The sequence below is a fragment of the Carassius auratus genome, chromosome 41 (assembly GCF_003368295.1).
Source record: "Carassius auratus strain Wakin chromosome 41, ASM336829v1, whole genome shotgun sequence".
Lineage (NCBI taxonomy): Eukaryota > Metazoa > Chordata > Actinopteri > Cypriniformes > Cyprinidae > Carassius > Carassius auratus.
The window spans coordinates 18,226,065-18,249,528 of NC_039283.1; the positions used below are offsets into that span (position 1 = coordinate 18,226,065).

The 23,464-nt window shown below is 36.2% G+C and overlaps 3 protein-coding genes across 4 annotated transcripts; 2 read left to right on the forward strand and 1 right to left on the reverse strand.

Moving 5' to 3' along the window:
- Positions 1-6,412: 6,412 nt before the first annotated feature.
- On the reverse strand, positions 6,413-10,739 carry LOC113059653 (HORMA domain-containing protein 1-like). 2 transcript variants are annotated; one of them, XM_026228197.1, is made up of 15 exons: positions 10,576-10,739; positions 10,397-10,474; positions 10,065-10,209; positions 9,909-9,969; positions 9,707-9,743; positions 9,562-9,582; positions 9,359-9,385; positions 9,133-9,200; positions 8,812-8,963; positions 8,121-8,278; positions 7,922-8,011; positions 7,765-7,816; positions 7,594-7,661; positions 7,410-7,490; positions 6,413-7,161 (listed from the first exon to the last, which is right to left on the reverse strand). In XM_026228197.1, the coding sequence occupies exons 2-15, from the start codon at positions 10,427-10,429 to the stop codon at positions 7,081-7,083; spliced, it is 1,074 nt and encodes a 357-aa protein (XP_026083982.1). In that variant the 5' UTR covers positions 10,430-10,474; positions 10,576-10,739; the 3' UTR covers positions 6,413-7,080. The 2 variants fall into 2 exon arrangements, with proteins under 2 accessions (XP_026083982.1, XP_026083983.1); XM_026228198.1 differs by lacking the exon at positions 9,359-9,385.
- An 816-nt stretch (positions 10,740-11,555) lies between these two features.
- Positions 11,556-20,188, forward strand: LOC113059155 (alpha-endosulfine-like). The gene is made up of 3 exons (XM_026227440.1): positions 11,556-11,732; positions 17,310-17,432; positions 17,552-20,188. The coding sequence occupies exons 1-3, from the start codon at positions 11,676-11,678 to the stop codon at positions 17,723-17,725; spliced, it is 354 nt and encodes a 117-aa protein (XP_026083225.1). The 5' UTR covers positions 11,556-11,675; the 3' UTR covers positions 17,726-20,188.
- Positions 20,189-20,988: 800 nt separating this feature from the next.
- Positions 20,989-23,171, forward strand: LOC113059157 (induced myeloid leukemia cell differentiation protein Mcl-1 homolog). Its single transcript, XM_026227441.1, has 3 exons — positions 20,989-21,522; positions 21,723-21,973; positions 22,086-23,171. Exons 1-3 carry the CDS (start codon positions 21,141-21,143, stop codon positions 22,200-22,202), a joined length of 750 nt encoding a protein of 249 aa, XP_026083226.1. The 5' UTR covers positions 20,989-21,140; the 3' UTR covers positions 22,203-23,171.
- The last annotated feature ends 293 nt before the right edge of the window (positions 23,172-23,464 follow it).

A 23,464-nucleotide genomic window follows, 5' to 3' on the forward strand; every position in this document is an offset into this window, starting at 1 on the left:
TGATAACTGTAGACCTTAGTCAGGGCATCATATTTATTTTTTGACAGGATTGAAAACAAGGCTGTGAGGGATAGAAGAACAGTGCATTCAATGGATTCTGAAGCCGTTTAACAAATAAATCTGATGTGACGAATTTCATCAATCCAATCTGATGACACATCGTTCTAAAAAAAACATTCAGTAGATTAAAAAAAATCCATATAACAGTTCTGAAAGCTGTGAAATTTAGATGATCTAGAACCTTTATATAATGCATGCCATTGTAAATACTGTAAGTCTAGCTTCATTTTCATCCATGTTAAATTATGCTAAATAATGATAACTTTTAATAATCATTCAAAATCTATTAGTACAGGGAAGTCTACACCACAGTAAAAATGACAAAGAGGAACATTATTGAAGTAACTTTCAAGAGCAGTTTTTTTACACCTAATAAATTATAAAAAAAAACATTGACAGCCAATGAGAATTTGTAAGAGAATTCAAAGTGGCAATGACCTGTAGTGTGCAATATGTATATAAACAGATTGTCCAGTGGTGTGTGGACAATAATAAAGTTATCATTCTTGGTGTAAACAGACCTTAATGTTTCCTTCTAAAAGATGACGCTAATAAATGCTTCACAGACAGCTGCTCACAAACATGCTTGAGATTAGGCAACTGTCACTCCATTAAAAAAGAAAAGGCTGTTCTGTACACACACACACACACACATACACACAGATGGCTGGTCAGCACGTGCCTGAAGGAGAGCAGAGCAGTGACCCTCAGCTGGACACTATGGCCAGGTCAGTGACACTCAATCCATCCTTTAAGGCCAGCTGCTACTAGTTCTGTGCTAATGGCACCTCCCCAAACACACACACACACAAACACCCTTAGGCCCCCTCAATCTGCCTACACTGACCAGTGAAAAGGCACGGATGGGATGGGGTGGGGTGGGGTGGAGGACAGCTGGACACTCGCCACTCTCCTGCCTCCTCAGGGGGTGTCCTAGTGTGTGTGGGTACATGTGAGCGAGAGAAAAGCTTAATAGCCTGGTGTGGATGAGAGCAATTGGAACCAAGAAGAAAAAAAGAAGCGAGTCTGGCACACATATAGACCCCACAGAGAGACAATTAGCAAGTTAGCAATGACCCATTTTAGTTGGCCACCTGATTTCTCCCTTAGATTTCATTTTCTCGCAAGCACTGTGACAGAATCTATCACCTGACGGCAAACCTGTGTGATTTAGCACTGTGGCTACTTTGGCTAAAGTACCCCAGCAACCGTAGGTCCAATGATCCACAGCTCCAGGCTTTCCAGTACCATGGGCCAGGCTGAGCTAGACGGTCAATAAATCAATAGGTCACTCTCACACACACAAACACACACGCACATGCACACACACGTCACTGCAGGGCTGAGAGGCCACATGAAACTACCATTGATTGAAGGGGGTAGGGAGAGTTTTGACGGTCAGAGCTGTGCATGTGTGTTAGGTTATGGGGCTCACCTCAATTCCTAACACTGCAATAGGGAGTTCAAAACAGCCTCAGTAATGCTTACACACTTAAACACACACACACACACACACACACACACAGCAGAGGCGAAAGATCTTGGTGTGCCTATACTCTTTTGTCAGCTTTTGTCAGAACACACATTCTAAGTGAATGAAAGCCTTTGAGCTCTATCTCAGACTGTTCTTATATAACTAGGAATAGACAATATATTGATAACTGGTTAATTTCAGCTTTTTTTATCTGTATTGTTGATATTGGATATTTAATTATTAATGCAAATTTCTCCTATTTTTACATTTAGATCTTTAAAAGCGATAATAATTTATTAACATTGTTAAAAGTAATCTTTAGTTAATCTGGAAATGAACATACATTTTTCATACTGTACATTATAATATTTTGATGCATAAATGTAGCATTAAAAGTGAATAATTTTAGTCTTTACTGTTTTATTTTTCATTTATTTTAACAAAATATTGTATAATTTAAATTTTGGCTGTTTATTAGTAACATAAAATTTTAAAGATTATCAGAATTGGTCAGGAATAACAATGCATCCCCAATTTAGCAATTTTTAGAGATGTAGATTTCTTCCAAAGCTCCACTGTGCCTTTTAAAAATAAACATTCTTTATTGGCATCAACGGTTCTAAAAAGAACATTGAATATCCATGGAACCTTCCTAAATGCACAATTTATATATTTATATATATATATATATATATATATATATATATATATATAAATATATAAATTGTGCACTATATATATATAGTGGAAAACATGTTCTTTAAATTATTAAAACGTTCTTTACACTAAGGAAAAAAAAAATGAACCCAAAAAATGTCTTCTGTGACATTGCTGTGGAGTGTATAATTACTTTTTTTTTTTTACTCCTTGAAAGCAATCCATATTCGAATAGATTGTGTCTAAAACGATTCCTGTGTTAAGTTGGCTGGCTTCTAGTGTTAAGTTGTCTGCTGATCCGCTCTTTGTTGCAGTGTTTTGCTCACTCATGCACTCATTGAAAAAAGCCTTAGACTGTTCTTCTCCAGCTCTCTTTTATGACCTCATCAAGTCAGCGGCTGCAGCATTGAGCATGTTTACTTGACCTGCAAATTGGGGTCAACATAAAGTAAAGACCTGTACACTTGTGCAAAGAACACAAGCAAATAGTGGCCATTAAGACATTGGATATTGTGTACACCAGCAAAATCTTACGCTGTACTCTTTTTGGGGAGAAAAATCCAAATTGCACTGTAAACATTTTTTTTAAATACAACAAAATACATTACAAAATTATATAACATTTAACCTTTTTGAGTGACACTTAAACCAGCACAAGCTGGCAGGGACTAGCACAAGGTGGCAGGGAGTAGAAGACAGGTGTAAATAAACGCCGGGGGTCTGTCCTTGCTCGGGGAGTTGCCATGGCAACGGCTGACAGAGCATCCTATCGATCGCACTGTCCAGTCTGAATTGTGCAGCCCCTGAACCCACGTTTTTTTCTCTGTGTGGTGATGGGTGTGGATCAATACCTGATATTGTGTGCCTCTTTTGCCTTGCATCTCTCATGGCCTCCATAATAGTGGTAATGATAGTGAGAGGGAAGGAAAAAGAAAAGGAAGAAGCCTGAATAAATGGTAAAAAGACAGCTGGATCTATTTCGTCACAAATGCAAAGAAAAAAAAAAAATGTCCTTCTTGGACCGAGAGGCACGCTCTTAAAAAACAATAGACAGCCATCATGACACTTTGTCTGTATTATTCACAAGTACTGTGCAGCACTCCAGAATTGCTAAACACTGTACTGTGACACACACAGAATTCGGTTTCGCCATAATGGAAAATGTCAAATCTGATTTTTCCACACATCTCCCTGTCTGCATATGCGAACAGCCACACAGCATTTACCTAATGTGAGGCCATTTAGTCCAGCCTTTGCTTTGACTGTTATACAAATCAGAATGGCCAGGAAGACCAGGCTGCACCGGTTCAGCAAGAGCTTGTGAAGGAGAGCGAGGCACGGAGAAGGACCTGCGGGAGCTCGTTTAAATCTGGCCTGAGGGATCCCTCCAGCTAGGGGTCATGGTTGGAGTCGCAGAACACTGGATTTAAAGGTGGGGCTCCTTAAGGTGCCTCTGTTGCCCCGAGGCTCAGCCATCACAATTCCTGCAGTGCTGGAAATGAAAGCCAGACTAGGACAAAGGCCCTTTCCTTGCTTATAGCTACTGCTCAGAAAAATTACTTAAATGATTGAGATGTCGGTTACATCTTTCTTTTTGCCTCCGTCCTCCCCAGCAACACCCTAGTGTGAGTTTAAGAAGAATTACTGAATGGTTTAACTTCTTGAGTAAACATATATATAAAAAAATTATTGTATTAATTATATATAGACTAAAATAGCATACAAATGCTACCACTAAAAGCTTTAAAATTTGATTTGAAAAATTGCATTGCATTGCATTGCATTGCCTACATCGAAGACATTACTCCAGTTCTATTTGTGTTAAAGGAAATATTTTAGAGTATACTGACTCACTCCATATGTTTGCTAGAATGTTGTCCACTGATATCATTTTTTTTAACATGCATAAACTTCGGTCATCCCGGGCTGAGGAGTCCTTGATCTCTAGAGACTCGACTGAAGTCGCTCAAGCTGTTTTTGTGTTTCAATCAGTGCTGCATGGATTTGGCTGTTCGCCTGCAGTACTGAGCTCTTTGCAGCGGTACAAATGTAAATCTTTGCTCCGCGGGGATGGAGTGTGAGGGCGAGCGGAGTGGCTGCCCTCGCATCCCTGCGAGATGAAAACCCATCCACTCGGAGAGGCACAGCGGCTACCAGGGCAGAAGTCAGGCGCGGTGGGGCCAGGCATGTGGGAGAGAGAAGTGATGGAGGGAAAGTTTTCTCTGCCTCCAGCACTCTGCATACGTTGTGAGAGTGAGAGCCTGCAGTGAACTTGGCAGCACACTTCAAAACTTTATGGAGCAGACATGCACACTGCATTCTAATACAAACTGTGTCTTGATTCGGAATTCTTGAGATTCGTCAGACGCTATGCCTTTTTTAATTCTTGGCTCGCCGATATAAGATTTTGCTCGCCTACATTTGTTTAAAGAGTGATTTCTCATTGGGTCTGCTTTTCTCTCAAAGCGCTCAGATGTATTGCTGAATTAATCATAGTTGATGTCGATCACATTTGGGTAAACGTTAGGTGCCAACGTTTTACATAACCACTTAGTGGGTTATGTTTAACATTTAAAAGGCATTTCATCCACAAATGAAAATTCTATTATTTACTCATTCTCATGTAGTTCCAAACTTCGATGACTTTTTTCTACTGTGGACAAAAGGATATATATATATATATATATATATATATATATATATATATATATCTGTCCATACAGTGAAAGTCAGTTGGATCTAATAATGTTTGAAAGTCAACATGAGGTGGAATATATGCCAGAATTTTGTTTTAATAGCCTATATATATATATATATATATATATATATATATATAATATATATATATTTATATATATATATATATATTTGTGTGTGTGTGTGTGTTGATCTACTTGAACATCTAGCCTGCAGATTAAATCCTGCTGTTTCTAGTCAAATATAAGACAGATAGCACTGGTCATGGATCCATTGGTGGGCAGTTTCAGTATTCAATTCGAGGTCCATGTTAGCGAGCCACTCTGTCCTGTCCAGGAGCTCCATTCACTTCACACTCAATAGTTATTTATCATCCAACATATTAGCCATTGCAGTGTCGATATGAAGTCCAGTGCTGAAATTAGTCAGTGCCAAGTCTGTAACTACAGCCCAAGGTCAGACACACACTCCGCTGACAGGAGTGATGGTCCGCAGCTCACAGGCACATACATCCAGCCCAAGGGCAAGTGTACGGTACTGATATTTCAGAGGGAACACACGTGTAAAACACTCTGTCATGTTGAGGGATGCCAAGTATGAATTCAGCTTGGTTGTGACGCGTTTTATCTCATGGATACCAATCGATAGGGTAAAAGTGGTAAAAAAATCCTATACATTTTTGTTTTTGCTTTGCTAGTTTGGTCATAGATAAAGGTGCAATTTTAGTTCACATTTGATTTCTCTCAGCTTTCACAAAATGGTACAAGTATGAACACTTTGGTTACTAATATGAACTTTTCATGTACAAATATGTACCATTTTTGGGTAAATAAATAATTAAATCTTATCAAAACTATCACTATCTGGAAGGTTGTGTGTATTCATTTGAATTTAAAATGAATATTTGATATTCAAACTGAAATTATCCTCTGTGTTTTATTGCATTATGAATGTTTTGTTTTCCTTCTTTAAAAAATAAATATATTAAATTGCACTAAAAGTTTAGCTAAGCTGCTAAGCTGAAGATTTGCTAATCAGCAGCAAAACATTTTCTACCCTTCTGGCAAGGTCAGGGGAACACAGTCCCCTGCTAAATGTCCTAAGTCGCCCTCTCAGAAGTCCTGAGGGGTGATATTAAACACACACACACCCACACACACACACACAGACAGACAGATACACAGTCTGACAGCAGCTAACTTGGTTCGATTGCTTAGTCCAAACTCCACTCCACTACCCTCCCCCTGTAGGTCTCATTTTATATTGTACTTTTAGGTCCAAACTGAGATGTCTGCTTCATCCATGCGAGTACAAACATGACTACTAACAGCTGCTGTTTTCCAGGACGCTAAATGGACCAAACTCTGATGTCAAAAACAAAAGCTCTTGTGTGAATGGGCAAAGAGGAATCTGTGGTTTCTGATCAGTGACAACTCTAGTCCCAAAGACAGCCAAGTATGAAAGCCTGATATTTGGAATATGCAATTTGGGAGATTTTTAACAAAAATAACATTAAAAATTGTGTTTCAAAAAGCTGATTTATCTTCAAGAAGCTTGTTGCAGGTGCAAAATACAGGAAGATTCAGGCCACTATTCACAACTTTACATCAGACAAATATTACTAATACTTTAATAGATTAATTTTTTATATATTTAGACAATTCAACAAATTCTCCGTTTCACTGGGAAGATGTTATGTTGCTTAGCTGTAAAGAACAGCATCAGGACACAAAGCCAAATCTAGTTTTCTGTTCAAATTAATCTAATATCTGTACTTCTCTAGACATACATTCTAAAATTAATTATTTATTATATCACTCAGGTTCAAGTACATACATATAACTGTCTGCTTTACTAAATCAGGGCTGCATGTTATTTCATTGGAATCAGGGTTTTAATATACTCTGGCACAGTACATGCTGCCATCTAGTGGACTGGTTACATTTGTACATGGTACTGCAGCTGCAGTGACTACGGTTTTGTCATGCTACTTAACATTTCTAGGCATAAATTGATCTAATAGAAAACTAACATAAATAACAAAATACAAAATTAATTTGTGCACTCCTCAAGTTATCACACGCCAATGAACCATAAAACTTGTTAACAATGCATTTCTTCAACTGAATGAATCAAAAAAATAAATAAACAGCACGTGTTAGTATGTTGCTGTGTGACTGTACAAGTCAATGTTATTTAGGTACACTGACTTTGCGTTTCTTCGGGGCAGATGGCTGGGGATCTTGGCTCAGAGGGAACTCTAACTGAGAGATCTGCAGACAGAGGAAGTGTATTTAAGTAAATTAATTATTCAGAACAAAAAACCTGTTTTTATTTGTTAACTTCACATTTTTTCCTGGCTCTGATTGCATGATAGAGTCATCAGAATGTTACATGTAACTAATCAGTTTTTTTTTTTTTTTTTTTTACTGTTCACAAAATTCCAGTGATCAGACTGGTAAAATATGTGATAAAAGTCCAGCCAGATACAGATATGGGCCATGGGCTGTGTATTTCCCACCTGAGGTTCAAAGATGCGTCCGCTCCTGGTCTTCCTTGCGTTCACCTTAAGATCAGCAGTTTTCTTTACCAGACTGTCCATCTAAAATACACATAACATAACTAAATACAACTTTATCTCATACACAGGCCACTAGAGCAGACTGATAACTTACCTGTGTGTGTGGTAAATTGTATAATGCTACCTTTTCATTTGTTATGTCAAGATCCTCCTTGCTGCTTCTGTGAGCCCGTTGGGAGTGTTCCTGAGTTTCTGTAAATGTGGCAGACAATGAGCAAAAGTTGCTGGGAGTTGGTTGCATTTTTCTTGATTGATTTATGCTGATCTCATTAAACTGGCAAAGTCTAATATTCACCTGAGTATTCAATGCCAGCATCAGTGATGACTTTCTCCTTTGTCATACACTCCTGCGAACAAAAAAGTCCATAATTTGAGATGAATTCTCACATTTTGCAATGGTAAGGTAGAAAAGGAAATGAGGACATATCAGCTAATTATTAAGAAGACCCCACCTGCTGAACAGAGGTCTCAGACATCATTCCATCTTCAAACATTTTCAAAGACCATTTTGTACTCACACATACTTCCTCCTCCTCATCAAACTTTTCATGCACATAAAAAAAAGCATTTGATCACTGCTTAACATCATTGATTTTATTTTTATTTTTTTCTACCAGATGGATCACTAGACGTCTAACTTCTTTATCTCACCGGCTCAAGTCTCTTGCGCTCAGTGGTGACGTTCATTCGGAGACTATGAAAAGGTGTGACCACCTCTCCCATGGTCAGATTTACTGGTTCCTTCTCAAATATCAAAGTCTCATTGTCATCGTCCTTGAAGCCAGGTGGCTGATACTCCTGAGGGGTCACTGAAACACAAATACACAGTGACACTGAATAACACAATATTGATACCAGAGGTGACCAAACGATTTATGCTAAAACACAGAAACCAAACTAGATTAAGAGATGTTGGCCAAAGGTAAATGTTGCATTATATTCGACTATATTATATAGAATTTAAATTTTCAATCAAATTAACTTATATTCTCTACGTCGCAATCTAAAAATGAAACAAAAATGTTATAAAGATAAATTAGAAGTGAAGATATGTGTCAAGGGCATTTTCTCCCATTTTTCCTTCCTCTTGTGATATGATATGCCAGGCCAAATTAAAGGTCATCACTGGCCAAATTTGGGCCAAAGGCTCTAGTTTGTGCATCTCTGATGAACTTTATGTTGTGTGAAGATCAGCAAAGTATCCAGTGCTTTTAATAATCCAAAAAAATATTGAGTTCCACAATTACTTATCACATACTAAAAAGAAATAAATGACAAACAATGTACATGGACAACTTCGTGTACATGGTAGTGTCTGTAGCAGATAGCAAGGTAGATTTACCTTCATCATAGTAGAAGAGTTTCATGTTGAGGCAGACGTTGTCAGGCAGCGGGCCAAGATTTTGCATCAGCATGTAAAGCTTGCGCACTAGCAGCATACTGGATTTCTGGGTGTTGTCACAGGCCATTTTAGTCAGACTCTGTCCATTTTTGCTAGAAACACAGGCAATTATTTTCAAAAGCACAACATTAATATGGTCAGTATGCAGTCACGTGGTAGCATATAATTTTATGGAAGCTATATATGTTGGGGTAAATACAGTAAGTTAGTGTTTTGTAAACCATCAACTAGTTTTGATAACAGCTCAGACAAAAATGTCACCTCTCAAAGTCCATCTGAGGTCCATTCTCTGTGTAATTGATTTTAAACTGGTAGCATTCAGTCACTTTCTGCAGCACAAGAGAAGATAGAAAGGTGAAAATGGAAATTCAAGTCTTTCATAAACAAGGTTGTCATGCACTGATTTCATTTGTAATGTATTATATTAAAAGAGAGATTAAGTAACATTAAAGGATGACATTCAGCCAAAGAGACAACATCTGATCACCTGTGGATTGTCTGGATCACAGTAAACCTACAAGTAAAACAGTAACATTTATATATATATATATATATATATATATATATATATATATATATATATATAAAGACATATATAATATATAGCATATAAACTGTCATAATACATCATACAATGTACAATTTTAAACTGATTACTGTTTGTTTTCAAATCCATTAGTTAATACTCACTGATAGAAGAACCATTCGTAGCTGATAAAGCAAAGCAGATGCAAAAGGTCAAAAGGTTACTATGAGTGATGATCAGTATATGTCTTGTTACTAAACATAAATGAAAACTACAAAAATACAGAAGAGTACAAAATCACAAACTTACATATCTTCTTTGAAGTGCATCAAAACAGCCCTGCAACCTGAAACAGTGGAGGTGAGATACTCTCCATGCAGCTCAAACCAGATGTTCTCCAAACAGATTATACTCCCAAATGATGTATTAATATGTAGCTACTTTAAATTTTTATATACATTTGTCATGGAGGGAATGTGAAAACATGACTGTGTGTCAACTGTCCACTTACCACTGCACAATCTGCTGAGCACCAGGGCAGCTATGCTCTCGCAGTATAAGGACTTTCAGCTCTTAGAAAAGAAAAAATAAATAAATAATAAAATACACAAATAATAAAGATAGTAAAGATTTCTGTAACCTGTTTCACTTAATGTATCATTTTTACCTCCAACATATTTGCGACCATAGGCCTTTTCTGGGAAAAGACCCCTGAGGTAAGTGATGCTTGAGACAGCAATGGCTAAAAGTTTCTTCACAAGCACCAGTGACTGCTGTTCGGTGGACACTACATCAGGCAGCATCTGACAGCTCTACACACACACACACACACACACAATTGGTAAACATGATATTATTAGGTTAACAACGAATTAAAAGACTAGCAAAAGCCTAACGTTAGACAAGCCCAAGTTAATTAAGCGTCACACAGTAATGTTAGTATTTGCGCTAACGTTACATGTGAGAAAACAAACGTTTATCTTTAACTGTTGAGGTTACCTGAAAAGGGCGAAGTTTCTGTTCACATGCCATGATGATTGTAACAGATCACCAGTAAAAAGCCCAAAAAAATAGCATCTAAAAAGATAATGTGCAATTGTCAATTTTTGCCTTTGGAATCAGAACAAAAGTTCTGTTGCTCAACAGCACATAACAGTGTAAAAAAAAAAACGTCTTACCAGATAAAGTTGACAATAAAGAACTTAAAAAATGTGTTAAAGAACAACAAATATCTACTAGTATTTAATGATATAAAACTGATGATAACAAGTAACGTTATACTGGCCGATTTTATCGCAACCGACTTTTTTAAACTGTAATTCCACCGACCGTGCGCGAGACTCCCGCCATAAACTCCCCAGTCCGTGACGTCATGCCAAAAAGAAGAGCCGCAGAAACAAAATGCGACTTCTATTATTATTTTGTGACTAATTACGTGTAAGTACTACATAAAGCAAGCATAGGCCATTGCAAAGATATTCAATACAGGAATAAAAACTATATATATATGCTATTTTTAGAAAAGCGCTTACTACGTTTTTTAGCGTTTTTAGTGATCAATTCGTTTTACATATACCGTTTATTTGTTTATTTTTTCCTTATACATTTTGTAAATTGTTAATGATTGTCAACTGATAATTGTTAATTAAAAACCGTAAAACAAAATGGAGTCCGACACTTGTCATCAACGCACTGGTAAAAGTATTAAATGTCATTCTTTCCTGAAGCAAGAGAAACCTGAAAAATATAATACATTTGGGGTAGGAGATTACAAATTAAACGCCAGTGCATGACTGATGCATTTTAAATTAAGTCTACTAAGACCCAGGCCTTATAATTACTATTTTAGTTAACAGCAATTACAAGGTCTTTCCTTGTATGATACATATTAAAAACCTTTCATTTATTGAGAACTTTTATACATTTTATTATATTTTATTATCTACTGTAGATTTTAATATTACATAAAAGTTTAAATTGTCCCATATCATGTGTGTTTATTGTTGTGTGAGCTCGCAAAATCATTGTAGCATACCATTGGATACTTGTTTATTTTGATACGACTATTTGAAATCTACCGGCTGATTCTCCTGTCTCTCAAACATCAAACCAGATTCCTATTGGCTCTTCCGCTGCGTGACCGTCCTCCAAAATGACGTCACTGCAGCGAACGCCATTTTGATACTGAACACAGTGGGTGGAACAGTTCGGACACGAATAGACGGCAAAATTTACACTTAAACACGCTGATTACTTGGTCAGCAAACGCCGAACAGCCATGTCATCGGATAACCAGGACACGGAGACGCAGTCGGAGCAGATGGACGAGACTCAGGTGGGCATTAGAATAGGGCTGCGCCTCGTTCGTTTCAGTCTCTAGCGGTGTCTGTCAGTTTCGTCCACTATCATGTCATTACAAATAAATGCCGTAATATTAAAATTACTGATTGCTTATTGCTCATCGACAGCTTTAACACAGCAATCTTTCAGAATTTTGCAATTTTGATTTCTGAGCTGTCACCTGCATGAGTTGAACGAGGTGATAGACATGCATTTCACAAGCACGAGCCTCCTTTTGATTGGTTAGTAAGCTCAGACGTCATGAAATAACAGTGTTTGATTGGTTTATTCTGTTACTCGTTTTGTAACACTTACTTAAACCTGATGTTCATGTTTACATCATGTTTCCGCATAATGTAGTCAAGTGGCCTTTTATTGTGGCCAGCCTAAGGCACACCTGTGCAATAAGAGAGAAATAGGCCTTTTGTGTACATAGAAAAAGTCTTAGATCTTTGAGTTCAGCTCATGAAAAATGGTGGCAAAAACAAGTGTTGTTTATAATTTTGTTCAGTGTAAATATAATTGGCAATGTATTGCGTCCCCAAAAATTATCGAGGTCACGTACATATATTGTGTAATAAGTCGATTTATATTGATTATTGCCACAGGCCTATTGATTAGTTCATCTCCCGAGTCTTTGGGTCTGAGTCGTTTGCTGTTTTCTCATCTCACCAGTCAGATCAATATCTTGTAATGTTATACTTAGGAATTATTAAAGTGATTTTTCCCATCATACGGATAAAGTTTAAAGTAGTGCTGCACGATTATGACTAAAATCATGTCAATTATTCCTTTGAAATTGTGATTTTTAATAACTATTAAATTCATTATGTTTATACCTTTGTTTGAAGCAACTACATGCCATATTTTTATATGAAAGTGAACAAGATGAAAAGACTAACTGAATATATATTTATTGCTATAGTATTAAGCTTCAAATGTCAAGTAAACATTAGTGATCGACCGATATTGGTTTTTTATAACCGATACCGATACCGATTATTTGTATGTTTATGTACCCGATAACCGATATGCAGAACCGATATTTATTTACTGTTATACTTCTGTTTCTGACAATTATTACAACACAAATGAGCTGAAAAAAACATTTTATTTATAACAATCACTCCCCCCTTGCATACAAAAAAAAAAAAACATTATATTTATACACAAATAAATAGAGGGGTCTGAGTCCAAAAAATTTAAGCGCACTGTTACTAAGTGTCTTTGTTTTAAAATAAAAGCTTTGATGAGGTAAAAAAATAAAGCACAAAAATGATTCTAACATATTGGTGGGGGCGGGAGGGCTATTTAGGAGTGCATAGCTATTTACTCCCAGTTAAGCAGAACTAGGTTTTAGTGTAGAAAACAGAGTCTTTCAGCATTCTGCCCTGTAAGCCTGCTTCCTTCAAAAATGTCATGCAGTGGCCGTGCTTGAGGCTTCCTGATCATCAACCCAGTCAGGTGCTGAGCAATATGAACAAACTTTTTTTCCCGAGACTATATAAAGTTAAACAGCACTTGTCAGTTGGCATTTTATGATCTAGATTCAATCTAACGTTAGATCATGAAATGCCAACTGACAAAGTGCTGTTTGACTATAATTTAATCAACCGCGATCGCGCATGGAGATAATAAATAATTAATTTCCACAAAGCGGTATATGTAGCCTATATGTGTATTAGCGAAATAATTGTTATGTAGTAAATGATAATATAATCTAGGGTGTTTAAACAAGATAATCTTGTCAAAAGTTTCATTCAGTGGCATTGCTTGAGGCTTCCTGATCATCAACCCAGTCAGGTGCTGAGCAATATGAACGAACTTTTTTTCCCGAGACTATATAAAGATAAACAGCACTTGTCAGTTGGCATTTTATGATCTAAATTTAATCTAACGTTAAATCATGAAATGCCAACTGACAAAGTGCTGTTTGACTATAACTTAATCAACCGCGATCGCGCATGGAGATAATAAATAATTAATTTCCACAAAGCGGTAGGCTATATTTATATGTGTATTAGCGAAATAATTGTTATGTAGTAAATGATAATATAATCTAGGGTGTTTAAACAAGATAATCTTGTCAAAAGTTTCATTCAGTCGCCGTGCTTAAGCCTCCAGATCATCCGTCAGTTGCTAAGCGATATGAACAAACTTTCTCTTCTAGACTAATGGTGAGCAAATACAACAGATAGAGAATTAAATTCAACGCTTTTATTTTCAACATGCACTCATTCATGTCTGTTTTATTTAATTCATGTAAAGATACGTCTTTATTGGGGCAGGACATGATGAATTACACTACGTGACTCAATGAGTTCGTCTCAATTGTTTAGAAACAAGCTGCATAAATTAACTATATCAGGAATTTATGTCTCAGATCTCATTTGTGCATGTCTGTTATGTTAAATAAAGTTGATTAATTAAAGCAAACCAAGTAGAACATATATTTACCTGTGCACTGAGTTGTTGACTGATCTCCTCAGACACCCGGGCTGCAATGGCGGAAATCTCAAAACGGCCACAAGATGGCGCCGCAAATCGGCGAATCCGATATTACAAAACCGATACCCGATTATGGAAAAATGCTTAAATATCGGGAAAAATATCGGTAAACAGATACATCGGTCGATCACTAGTAAACATTGGATTAGTTTCTTCTTTAAATAAAAAGGTAAAAATATGCATGGTATTATAATGTTATACTAAAACTAAAATTAAGACAATGGAAAAGCCCTTAAGATAATATGTAGAAAGAAAAAAAGGATCTTGAACATGCAAAATAACATAAGTGGACTTTGAACAAATAATTGCTTCTTTGAACGATTATGTAATTGTGGCATCCAAAATTGTGATCGCAATTAGAAATTCGAATAATTGTGCAGCCCTAGTTTAAAGCTTTAACCAAATCTTTATGACCACATTCGTTATGGATGACCACAAAAGTTGTAAGAATTTTTTAAAAAAAAAGCTCAAATAAAATTTAAAGTAAAAATAAAAGACCAAAAAAAATATGTTACTGTAAAAGTAAAGGAACAAACTAAATGGTTGTTTGTAAGGAAGGTTGGGAATTAACAACTAATTTCTGTAATTTCCATTGCTTCTCTCACATCACATCACAAAAGAACGAACAACAGAGACCTGAAGACTCGGGAAATTAACTAATAATTTCTCTTTCCAGTACAGACTTCAGAGCCTGTAGTATATGGGGCTGGCACATTATAAACAAACGACTCGAGGGATGAACTAATCATTTCTGTTTCCTGTACAGAACCTACTAGATGTTGCGCGTGTGCAGGCAACCCAAAAGAATGAATCCCTTGCTGAGACAACTCGCCTTTCACAACATCGGTATCGGCCGATAAAAGCTTAAAATGACCATCATCGGTATCGGCTGATATGAATATTTCTGCCGATGAGCCAAACCGATATTCTCCAAGTGAAATAATTGACCTGTTTTTCAGATGTGAATGTCTGTCTACATTTGTAAAATAATACATTTATGGTAGAATCAGTACAGAAGAGATACATGGATTTCTCTTCAGTAAAATTAAAGTTTAAATATATCAGGCGAAAAATGTGTATATATATATATCGGTATCGGCATCGGCCAAAATTATTTTGAAAATATCAGCATATCGAATATCGGCCAAAATCCAATATCGTGCATCTCTATTAGCCATTGGTTAATATTAGACATAATTTAGTCACCCAGAGTGAAGATTTAGTCTTTGATTTACTCGGAATGTAGAGGGTTCATAAAAAGAGCGCTGCACGTTTCAAAGTCAAAACGTGGCATGGGTGTTTTATATGAGTGGATCTCTGAAAGGAATAAGAAAAGTTTTTTTTCTATGCCTGATAATGTAGCATTTATGAGTGCAGCACTGCTTTGTTTACCTATTCAAGAAGCCCATCTGCTGTTTTTGTTCAGACCAATGCGAAAATCTACACATTGTTGTAATGTAGCACTCATGTATAGTTGTAAATGTGAACAAGTGGTTCGGTAAGAAGCTAATGTGCCTTCTAAAAATCTAAACAATTAAGACGGTAAGATATTTATATTTACATTTGTCTTTTCCTAAAATTGGAATAAAGGATTAAATGTGATGTGTATATAATTTTTGTTTTGTGTAAACCTGTATCTGAACTGCAAATCTTTACGGTTTAATATGTTACCAAACAGTACTCTACCCCACTTTTACGGCATTCATTTTATTTGTGCATTTCTTAAAAAGAGTTTAAAAATCCTGCAGATATCCTTTAAATTGTGAAATAAAACTCCTCCCTTGATATTTGTATTTTGAAAATGTTTTGTTTTAGGTTTTGTCTCCTATCCAATGCTCTCCATTAAAAATGTATTTATTTATTTTATTTGGGTTAGATAAATTCATTTCAGGCTACCAAAACCTGAAGAGTGCCTGCTCGAAGGGCTACCAGAGATTCTGAAATTTTGAAAGCCCCGATTTGTCTTTCTGTAACCTTCTGTAATTTTATGTTTTGCTGTCCTATGTTATAGCTAGACCTGAAGACTAGTTTGGCTGTTTTACTGTTCAAAACAATCAAAACAAATTTTTCACCACAACAAAACAGAAATCTGAAGATGTTTACAAATTGTCTAAACTTGAATGTTGAATAGTTTAAGTTGTGAGAGGATTTCCAGACATGCTGTTTGTTTATTTTAGATTGCATTCAGATTGATACACATTAGTTTCAATATTTGGTTTCAATATGAATATGAAGTCAGAGACAATGGTGAAGTCAGAAAAAAACACCTGGGAATTTAATCCCAAGTTAAACTGGCTGTACCTTGCACAGAAATGTACCACACATTTTCTGGTAATTGCAGGAAGAACAATCACACGATGAAAGGGGTTTTGTTTTATTGTTGTCTTATTACATTTTGGGTGTTTTTCATTTTGGGAGATTTATCATTCCGAGCTTTGAGTGTTGATTTTTAGTTTGTTCCTTTTTCCTCTTTATAGTCTTAGTAGTAAGACTAAATGAAAGCAGACCACTTTTCAATAACAAAAACTAATACAAAAATGTCTCTCATACCCCTTTTAAAAAATAGTTTTAATCTGCATGGATGTAGTAATTGATATTAACGTGACGGTAAACACTTTTATATTGTTACAAAAAATCAACAAATAAATGCTGTTCTTTTGAACTTTCTATTAATCAAAAAATCCTGAAATGCAGGTTTATAAGTATCAGCTGTTTCGAACATTGATAATGAATGCTTCTTGAGCACAAAATCAACATGTCGTCCATGGAAGACTGGAGTAATTGGCTGCTGAAAATTCAGCTTTAACATCACAAGTATAGATTACATTTTAAAATATATTTCTATAGAAAACAATTATTTACATTGTAATAATATTTCAGAATAATAATGTTAACTGTATTTTTTACCAATTTTATTTTTACCTTGATAAGCATAAGAGACTTATTTCGAAATCATATATATATTAAAAAAAAACTTAATAACCCCAACCTTTTGTATGTCAATGTACATATAAGAATTAATATATAACTAATATATAATAACATTGCAATAAATGTTTTTCAGGAATCCCAGGACACAAACTCAAACCCAGTGCGGACAGAGGAGGCCAAATTGAAAGCGAAGTATCCCAGCTTGGGCCAAAAGCCAGGTGGCTCCGACTTCCTGATGAAGAGACTGCAGAAAGGGGTAAGTTAAAAAAAAATTAACCACTGAAGAAAAGCACGTTTTAAAGCCATTCATTAATATAGATTTTTAAAGTTCCAGGTGCTTACACATTTTTTTATTTTTTTATTTTTTGTCTCCAGCAAAAGTATTTTGACTCAGGAGATTACAACATGGCCAAGGCAAAGATGAAGAACAAACAGTTGCCTGCCGCAGCTGGTCCAGACAAGAACATCGTCACCGGGGATCACATTCCAACCCCACAAGACCTTCCGCAGAGAAAGTCCTCATTGGTTACAAGTAAACTGGCTGGCTAACGTCAGCCATAGGTTTTGAATAAACCCTCTTACCAAACTTCCAAAACCTCCCCAGCCCCACCAGACCAGCTTCATCAGGACTGGTTATCAGTTTATTTTGTTTTGTTTCTTTTAATTTGGGTGTAGAGTCTTGCCGTCATTTTCATTTCACTTCAGTAGGTCTAAGCATCCCAGCTCTGTTAACCTCTTCAGAGTAGGGATAAACTAAACCCTTGCTACTCCAGGCCCTGGTGGAGCATGATGCACTTTACTCCGTGTACCCCGTATATTAGTGATATTATGAACAAACCCCTGAAGACTTCATAAAATGCTTTTCAAAAGATGCTTTTAAAATGTGAACAATTATTTAAGATTGTTTTAAAAGGTTTTGTTTTCTATATAGACAATACTTGACAAGCCATTGGACCCAGATTACATTGGCAGCCCTCTTTTCCTTCATAATGACAAATTAATGAATGTTTTATATATAAAAAAAATCGTAATCAGTGAACAGAATAGTCAGATCAATTTTGGTAAAGAGTGGCTGGTAGCTGTGTAGCCTTCATTCACACTTCTACCTCTCGCTCTCTAAATATGGCTCAGTTGAACCAACGGCTGCTTACGACTGGATTGCTTTACTATTCTCAGCCTTCACCTTCCGTGGTAGGCTCTGAGCAAGCGGTTCCAATCTTTCTGATTAGATTATTGTAATCGCAGCTTTTGGGTGTAAACAGACAATGTTGTAATTCACAGATAATAGCCAAGAGCTGAAATGGTCTTTGAATGTGAAATGAGAATGAAAGGGGCTTTAGAAAATGAAATTTTCATTGCACAAAGAATACTTTAAAAGATAAAGTATGTTCATAGAAAGTGGTGGCTATGTGTGTTATATCTTAAGGGCATCTGGATATATTCAGCTTGTGATTACACTAACAGCAGTGTATGCATTAATGGCATTAGTGTGCAATTTATTTTGTGATATACAACACATATGTAATGTGATGCACATGATCCCTTTGACCATCTGAGATAATGATGACATAATCACCTTGTCTTGTCTTATGAGGTGCGGAAGGAAATTTGCAGAATTGAGCAGCACCTTTGGTTCTATATTTGTAAAATATTTTAGACCTAAATAGTAAAATTCTCTACTTAAACTTGGACAAAGTTAAATGTTTAAATGTATAAAAAGTATTTGAAAATATTACCCATAGATTGCTTTGACATGCAGCTTATTTTTCGGGTGTTTTATACCAATATCAGGGGGGGAATATTATATCCTTTGACCCATTTATCCTCTGTGGTCTTCAAAAAGATACTCTTTTCTCATCATTTAGAAAAGTGTCCTTCAGAGGTCATGCATCTAGCTGCAGCATCTTTGTACACTCCCTACAAAGTCCAAGTATGAGGGTAGATACCTTTACAGAGCAAATGTAGACTGAAAGGCAGTCAATCCAAGTGTCTAAATCAGGATGTGCATAGTCTAATCAAGTTGTCCTTTCTAAAACCACATAGACTCGCTAACATGTGGCCTGAAGTTTTAAAAGAAACCATTTAGCCATGTGAAGTTAACAAAAACATGTATATTGATGCATGTTATTCTTAGTAACAAAAATAGATAAATTATTGTACTGTCACTCTGTAAGTCTCACTAAAAGGTGAATTACATCAAAGGGATTGAATGTGTTTTTTCATGTATGGTTGAGGTGCTGTTGGCAGTTGGCAATACATCAGGGAAAAATGATGGTCTTGCACTTCGTATTTGTCACTTGATGGTATGTGTGGATGTACAATGTTTCCTTTGAGGAATGCGTTATTGCACAATGCTAGAAGATAATCTTATTTTGTGCTGCAGCCAAATTGTAAATAGTCAAATTGTTAATCTGGTGTCATATTTCGTCTCGCATTATCGGTCTCAGTTGTCTTTCCAATATTTACTACGTTTGTGGTTTACCTTTTATTTGTTAATTTTGTTTGTCTGAATCTCTCTCTGCTTTTTGATGCAACATATTGACAAGAATATCATCAGTTCTATTGTGAGAAATGTAAATATGGAGGTTAAGGATGCTTGTATCGTAATTAAAGAAAGATTTTTTAATCGATTGGATTAAATTCAGACAGTACTGGACTGAAATCCTTCCACTACTGACTTTGTGATATTCAACTACATATTAACTCTAAATCTACAACTTAAGGCGCTCTCTGTTAGACACACAAAGATGTATTATTTGCTTGCTTCATGAGGCTTTTATTGTTTAATTATCTTATATTTTTTGCCCCATTTAAATATTCTTTATTGTTTAAGATGTTCCACTTGAATTAATTTGTGTTTGAAAGTGGATTTCCAGAAGTTTCCAGAATCCTCTAGTCTCTCACAGTTATATTTAGGGAAGGATGTCGAATCGAGAAGTAAAGACAGATGTTTAAAAAGAAAACTGAATCTATGTCTGAAATTCAAATAAAGTTTTACATTAATAGCAAAAACTCTTGAGTGGTACTTTTTTCTAACTAAATGTAAATAACGTCCATGTGTTCTTTTGTGGTATTAAAACATTTATATCATAATTTGAGTAAATCGATTGAACAGTCGCATAAAAATATATTTGTGTGGCATATTTATGGCATAATGGCATCATAAAAAAAGTAAATATTAAAAAAAAAGTAATGCATTCATTATATCACTCATAATAAACAGTATATTTCTTTTAAGCTAGTATTGTCTGAATATAGCCTATTTCTTGTCAAATATCTAGCGTGCCGCGGAACCGGTGTTTACTAGTTTCCAAAGTGCCAATTAATCTTGTTTGCTAAATTAAATGGGTCTCTTTGAAAAATAAAAACTGAATCGTAATAGATCTGAAGCTGTGGCTGCTCGTGATTTGCCTGTGTGGCTAAATTATTTACTGCAAATTCTGTTCTTCAACAAGTTCTCACTAGGGGGAGCGCCACTATTTGGAAAAAAGGCGGACCAACCAAGGAAAGAAAGCATAAGCACAAGAATAGGCCATTGATCTCTGGTCGCTTTAAACAGAATTGGAGGTTAATGCTTTGAAACATTTTGACATTGCTTCTGCTGATGCACCCAGTTTCGTTTTACGAAGAGAATGTAAATTTTCGCATTGTCACAGATTTGGGCTTTACACGAATGTGGAGCGCACTTTACGTGCGGAAACCGATGTACCTAACATTTCGAAAGCGAAGTACATGTTTTCGTCAATGATTGGTCAACAGACGGAAAACACGCCCACCCACCCCACCCCCCCTTTCGACTGTGTGTATATATATGACATCGAAACTTCCCACCAAGGAGCTTCGCCTTGTTAAAGTAAAATGTGGTTAATTTGCGTTAAGTTTCAATTTTAACTTTGAAGGACGTCGTTTCCTACCATACATATTTGATCATTTGGATTAAAGGCATTAAAGTGAATTAGCAACAATGTTTCCTGGGAGTAAAGTTTCACACGACAGCGGTTTGTGGCAATGCATCGGAATAAGAGCTCTTAACGGCGACAGCAGATCGGGCGGATTGCTTCACAAGACACTGGTATTGCAAGAACTGAAGCACCAGAACCGGTTCACAGGGAACACACTCCAGGGCTCGGTACCATCCTCGCCTGAGCCGGATTGCGAGAAAATACCACATGATTACAACACGTCTACCTACGACGCCCTGGAAATGGACACACGAGAGATTATTGACATTTTCTTAAAAAACTTTACTGGATTCCCTCATTCTAAAAGTGGGAATAAACAGGTTCTGGCAACAATGAATCGGGTTGTGGAAAGTCTTGCAGTGAAGCACGAACTGGTTTACAAAGGTAATTTCACAAGTTCTTGCTGGATCTACGGCTTCCATTTCGCTTTGTTTCATAATGTTTATGGGTTGATAAGTGCAGGGTAACGTTGTTAAAGAGTCTAATGGCAGCCTCGCCTACAGCACGCACCTGGCCTGGTAGCTCGCGCCACGTATTGCTGCCTTTATGATTCAGCAGTGACCTTTAACATCTCACTCTTTCAGGTATGATTGCACGTCTGAATCTGGAGCAGAGAGGAGAAGATGTGAGTTTCGTCAAGACTGTGGCAACAGAACTCTTCAGCGATGGCGTCACAAACTGGGGGCGCATTGCCAGCCTGCTCACTTTTGGGGCAATCGTATGCAAGCATCAGAGTGATAAAGGACATAGCAAGTGTGTGAGTCTGGTGGGGGAAGAGATATCTTCATATCTTCTCACAGCCCAGCGGGACTGGCTGCATAAAAACAAAGCATGGGTGAGGATTTTTTTCGATCACAAAACTGCATATGCATTTATTTATTTATTTTTAAGTTTTGCTTTGTTTGTCACCTGTTCTCACCTAGTGTATGTATATTTTTCTCCTTTAGGATGGCTTTGTGGAATTTTTTCATGTCCCAGATACAGAAGCGGCTGTGAGAAATGCATTGATGGCCATTGGTAGTGTGGCTACATTCGGAGCTGCACTTGCTTATTTGATACGGTGAATCCAAATGGACTTTGTGACAGATATTGGAAGACAAAAAGGAATCTATGTGAACAATTTGTATAAGAGAACTCCGTTTTCCTTTTACTTCAATATTTTCTTTTTTGGATGCCAAGTGTGTTTAAAAACTGGTTCAAAGTGATCTTTTGAGAAATTGAAAACTTTTTTTATTAAAAGGTGAAATCGAAAAATTTCAGATGTTTAGATCTGAATTGTTGATATGCATGTGCAAGTAACAATTTCAGTGTCAGTTTTTGTGTGCAGTTTACACAAGCATCCTGTTATATTGTCAGTACACTTCCAGCAGTGTTCTGTATGCTATATATATATATATACAAATTGGGAATTTTGAAAAAGATGGCATACATTTAAAATTCACATACTTGTTGCATCGGCTATAAAAAGATGTGTAATTACCCATTTTAGTACAACACCTTCACATTGTCATAATGTCACTTTTTATTTCAGAAATATAGTGCATATATGTCCCACACATGACTTCATGTGCTGATAAGTAAGCTTTAAAGCTTTTATCTAAAAGCTTATGGTGGTTTTGTTTTGAGTCCTTGCTTAGGACAATGATAGCTTACCACAAGGCTGCTAAATGTTTTCATTACCTGCAAATAGAACCTTTGTATACACTGAGAAGTTTAAGTACTTATGGTCTTTTACCTTTTTCTGTGAATATACTGTTTTCTAGACTTCCAATTAAACTATTTTTTGTAATATATTGTTCATTGATTAATCCCTCACCACAGTTAACCATGGGGCTAGGTAATAAGTCCAAGGTTCATGTGTTTTATTTAGTCAATTATTTGTAGCTTCAAATGTTTTCTAGATTTTCATCTGTATGTTGTAGCAGACTTATGTATAAAATTGTCATTGCAGCCTTTGGAAAAAGTTGCATTGTGCTGTGGAAATGTTTTAGTAAGTTTTACAGTATATAAACACTTTTATTTTTATTTTGTCACCCATAATCTGTCTAAAATTATTTTATTCTGTGAAACAAATATTACACAAAATATGAATTTCCGTTTTCTTTCAAGCTGCACAATGTCTAGCAGGAAGTATGACGTCGTAAAAATATCGTGTTCTGATCTTCATACAGAGGAAGTTTCTCCGTTGATTTCTTTCTGTTTGCTGTACTTTTTGGCTTAAGGTGCTGGATATAGCCAGTTTGGCTTGATTTCTTATATGGAAGTAATGGTTGTTAACAACAATTGTTAACATCACGACTGTCACACGGTTTGCGTGATTTACTTT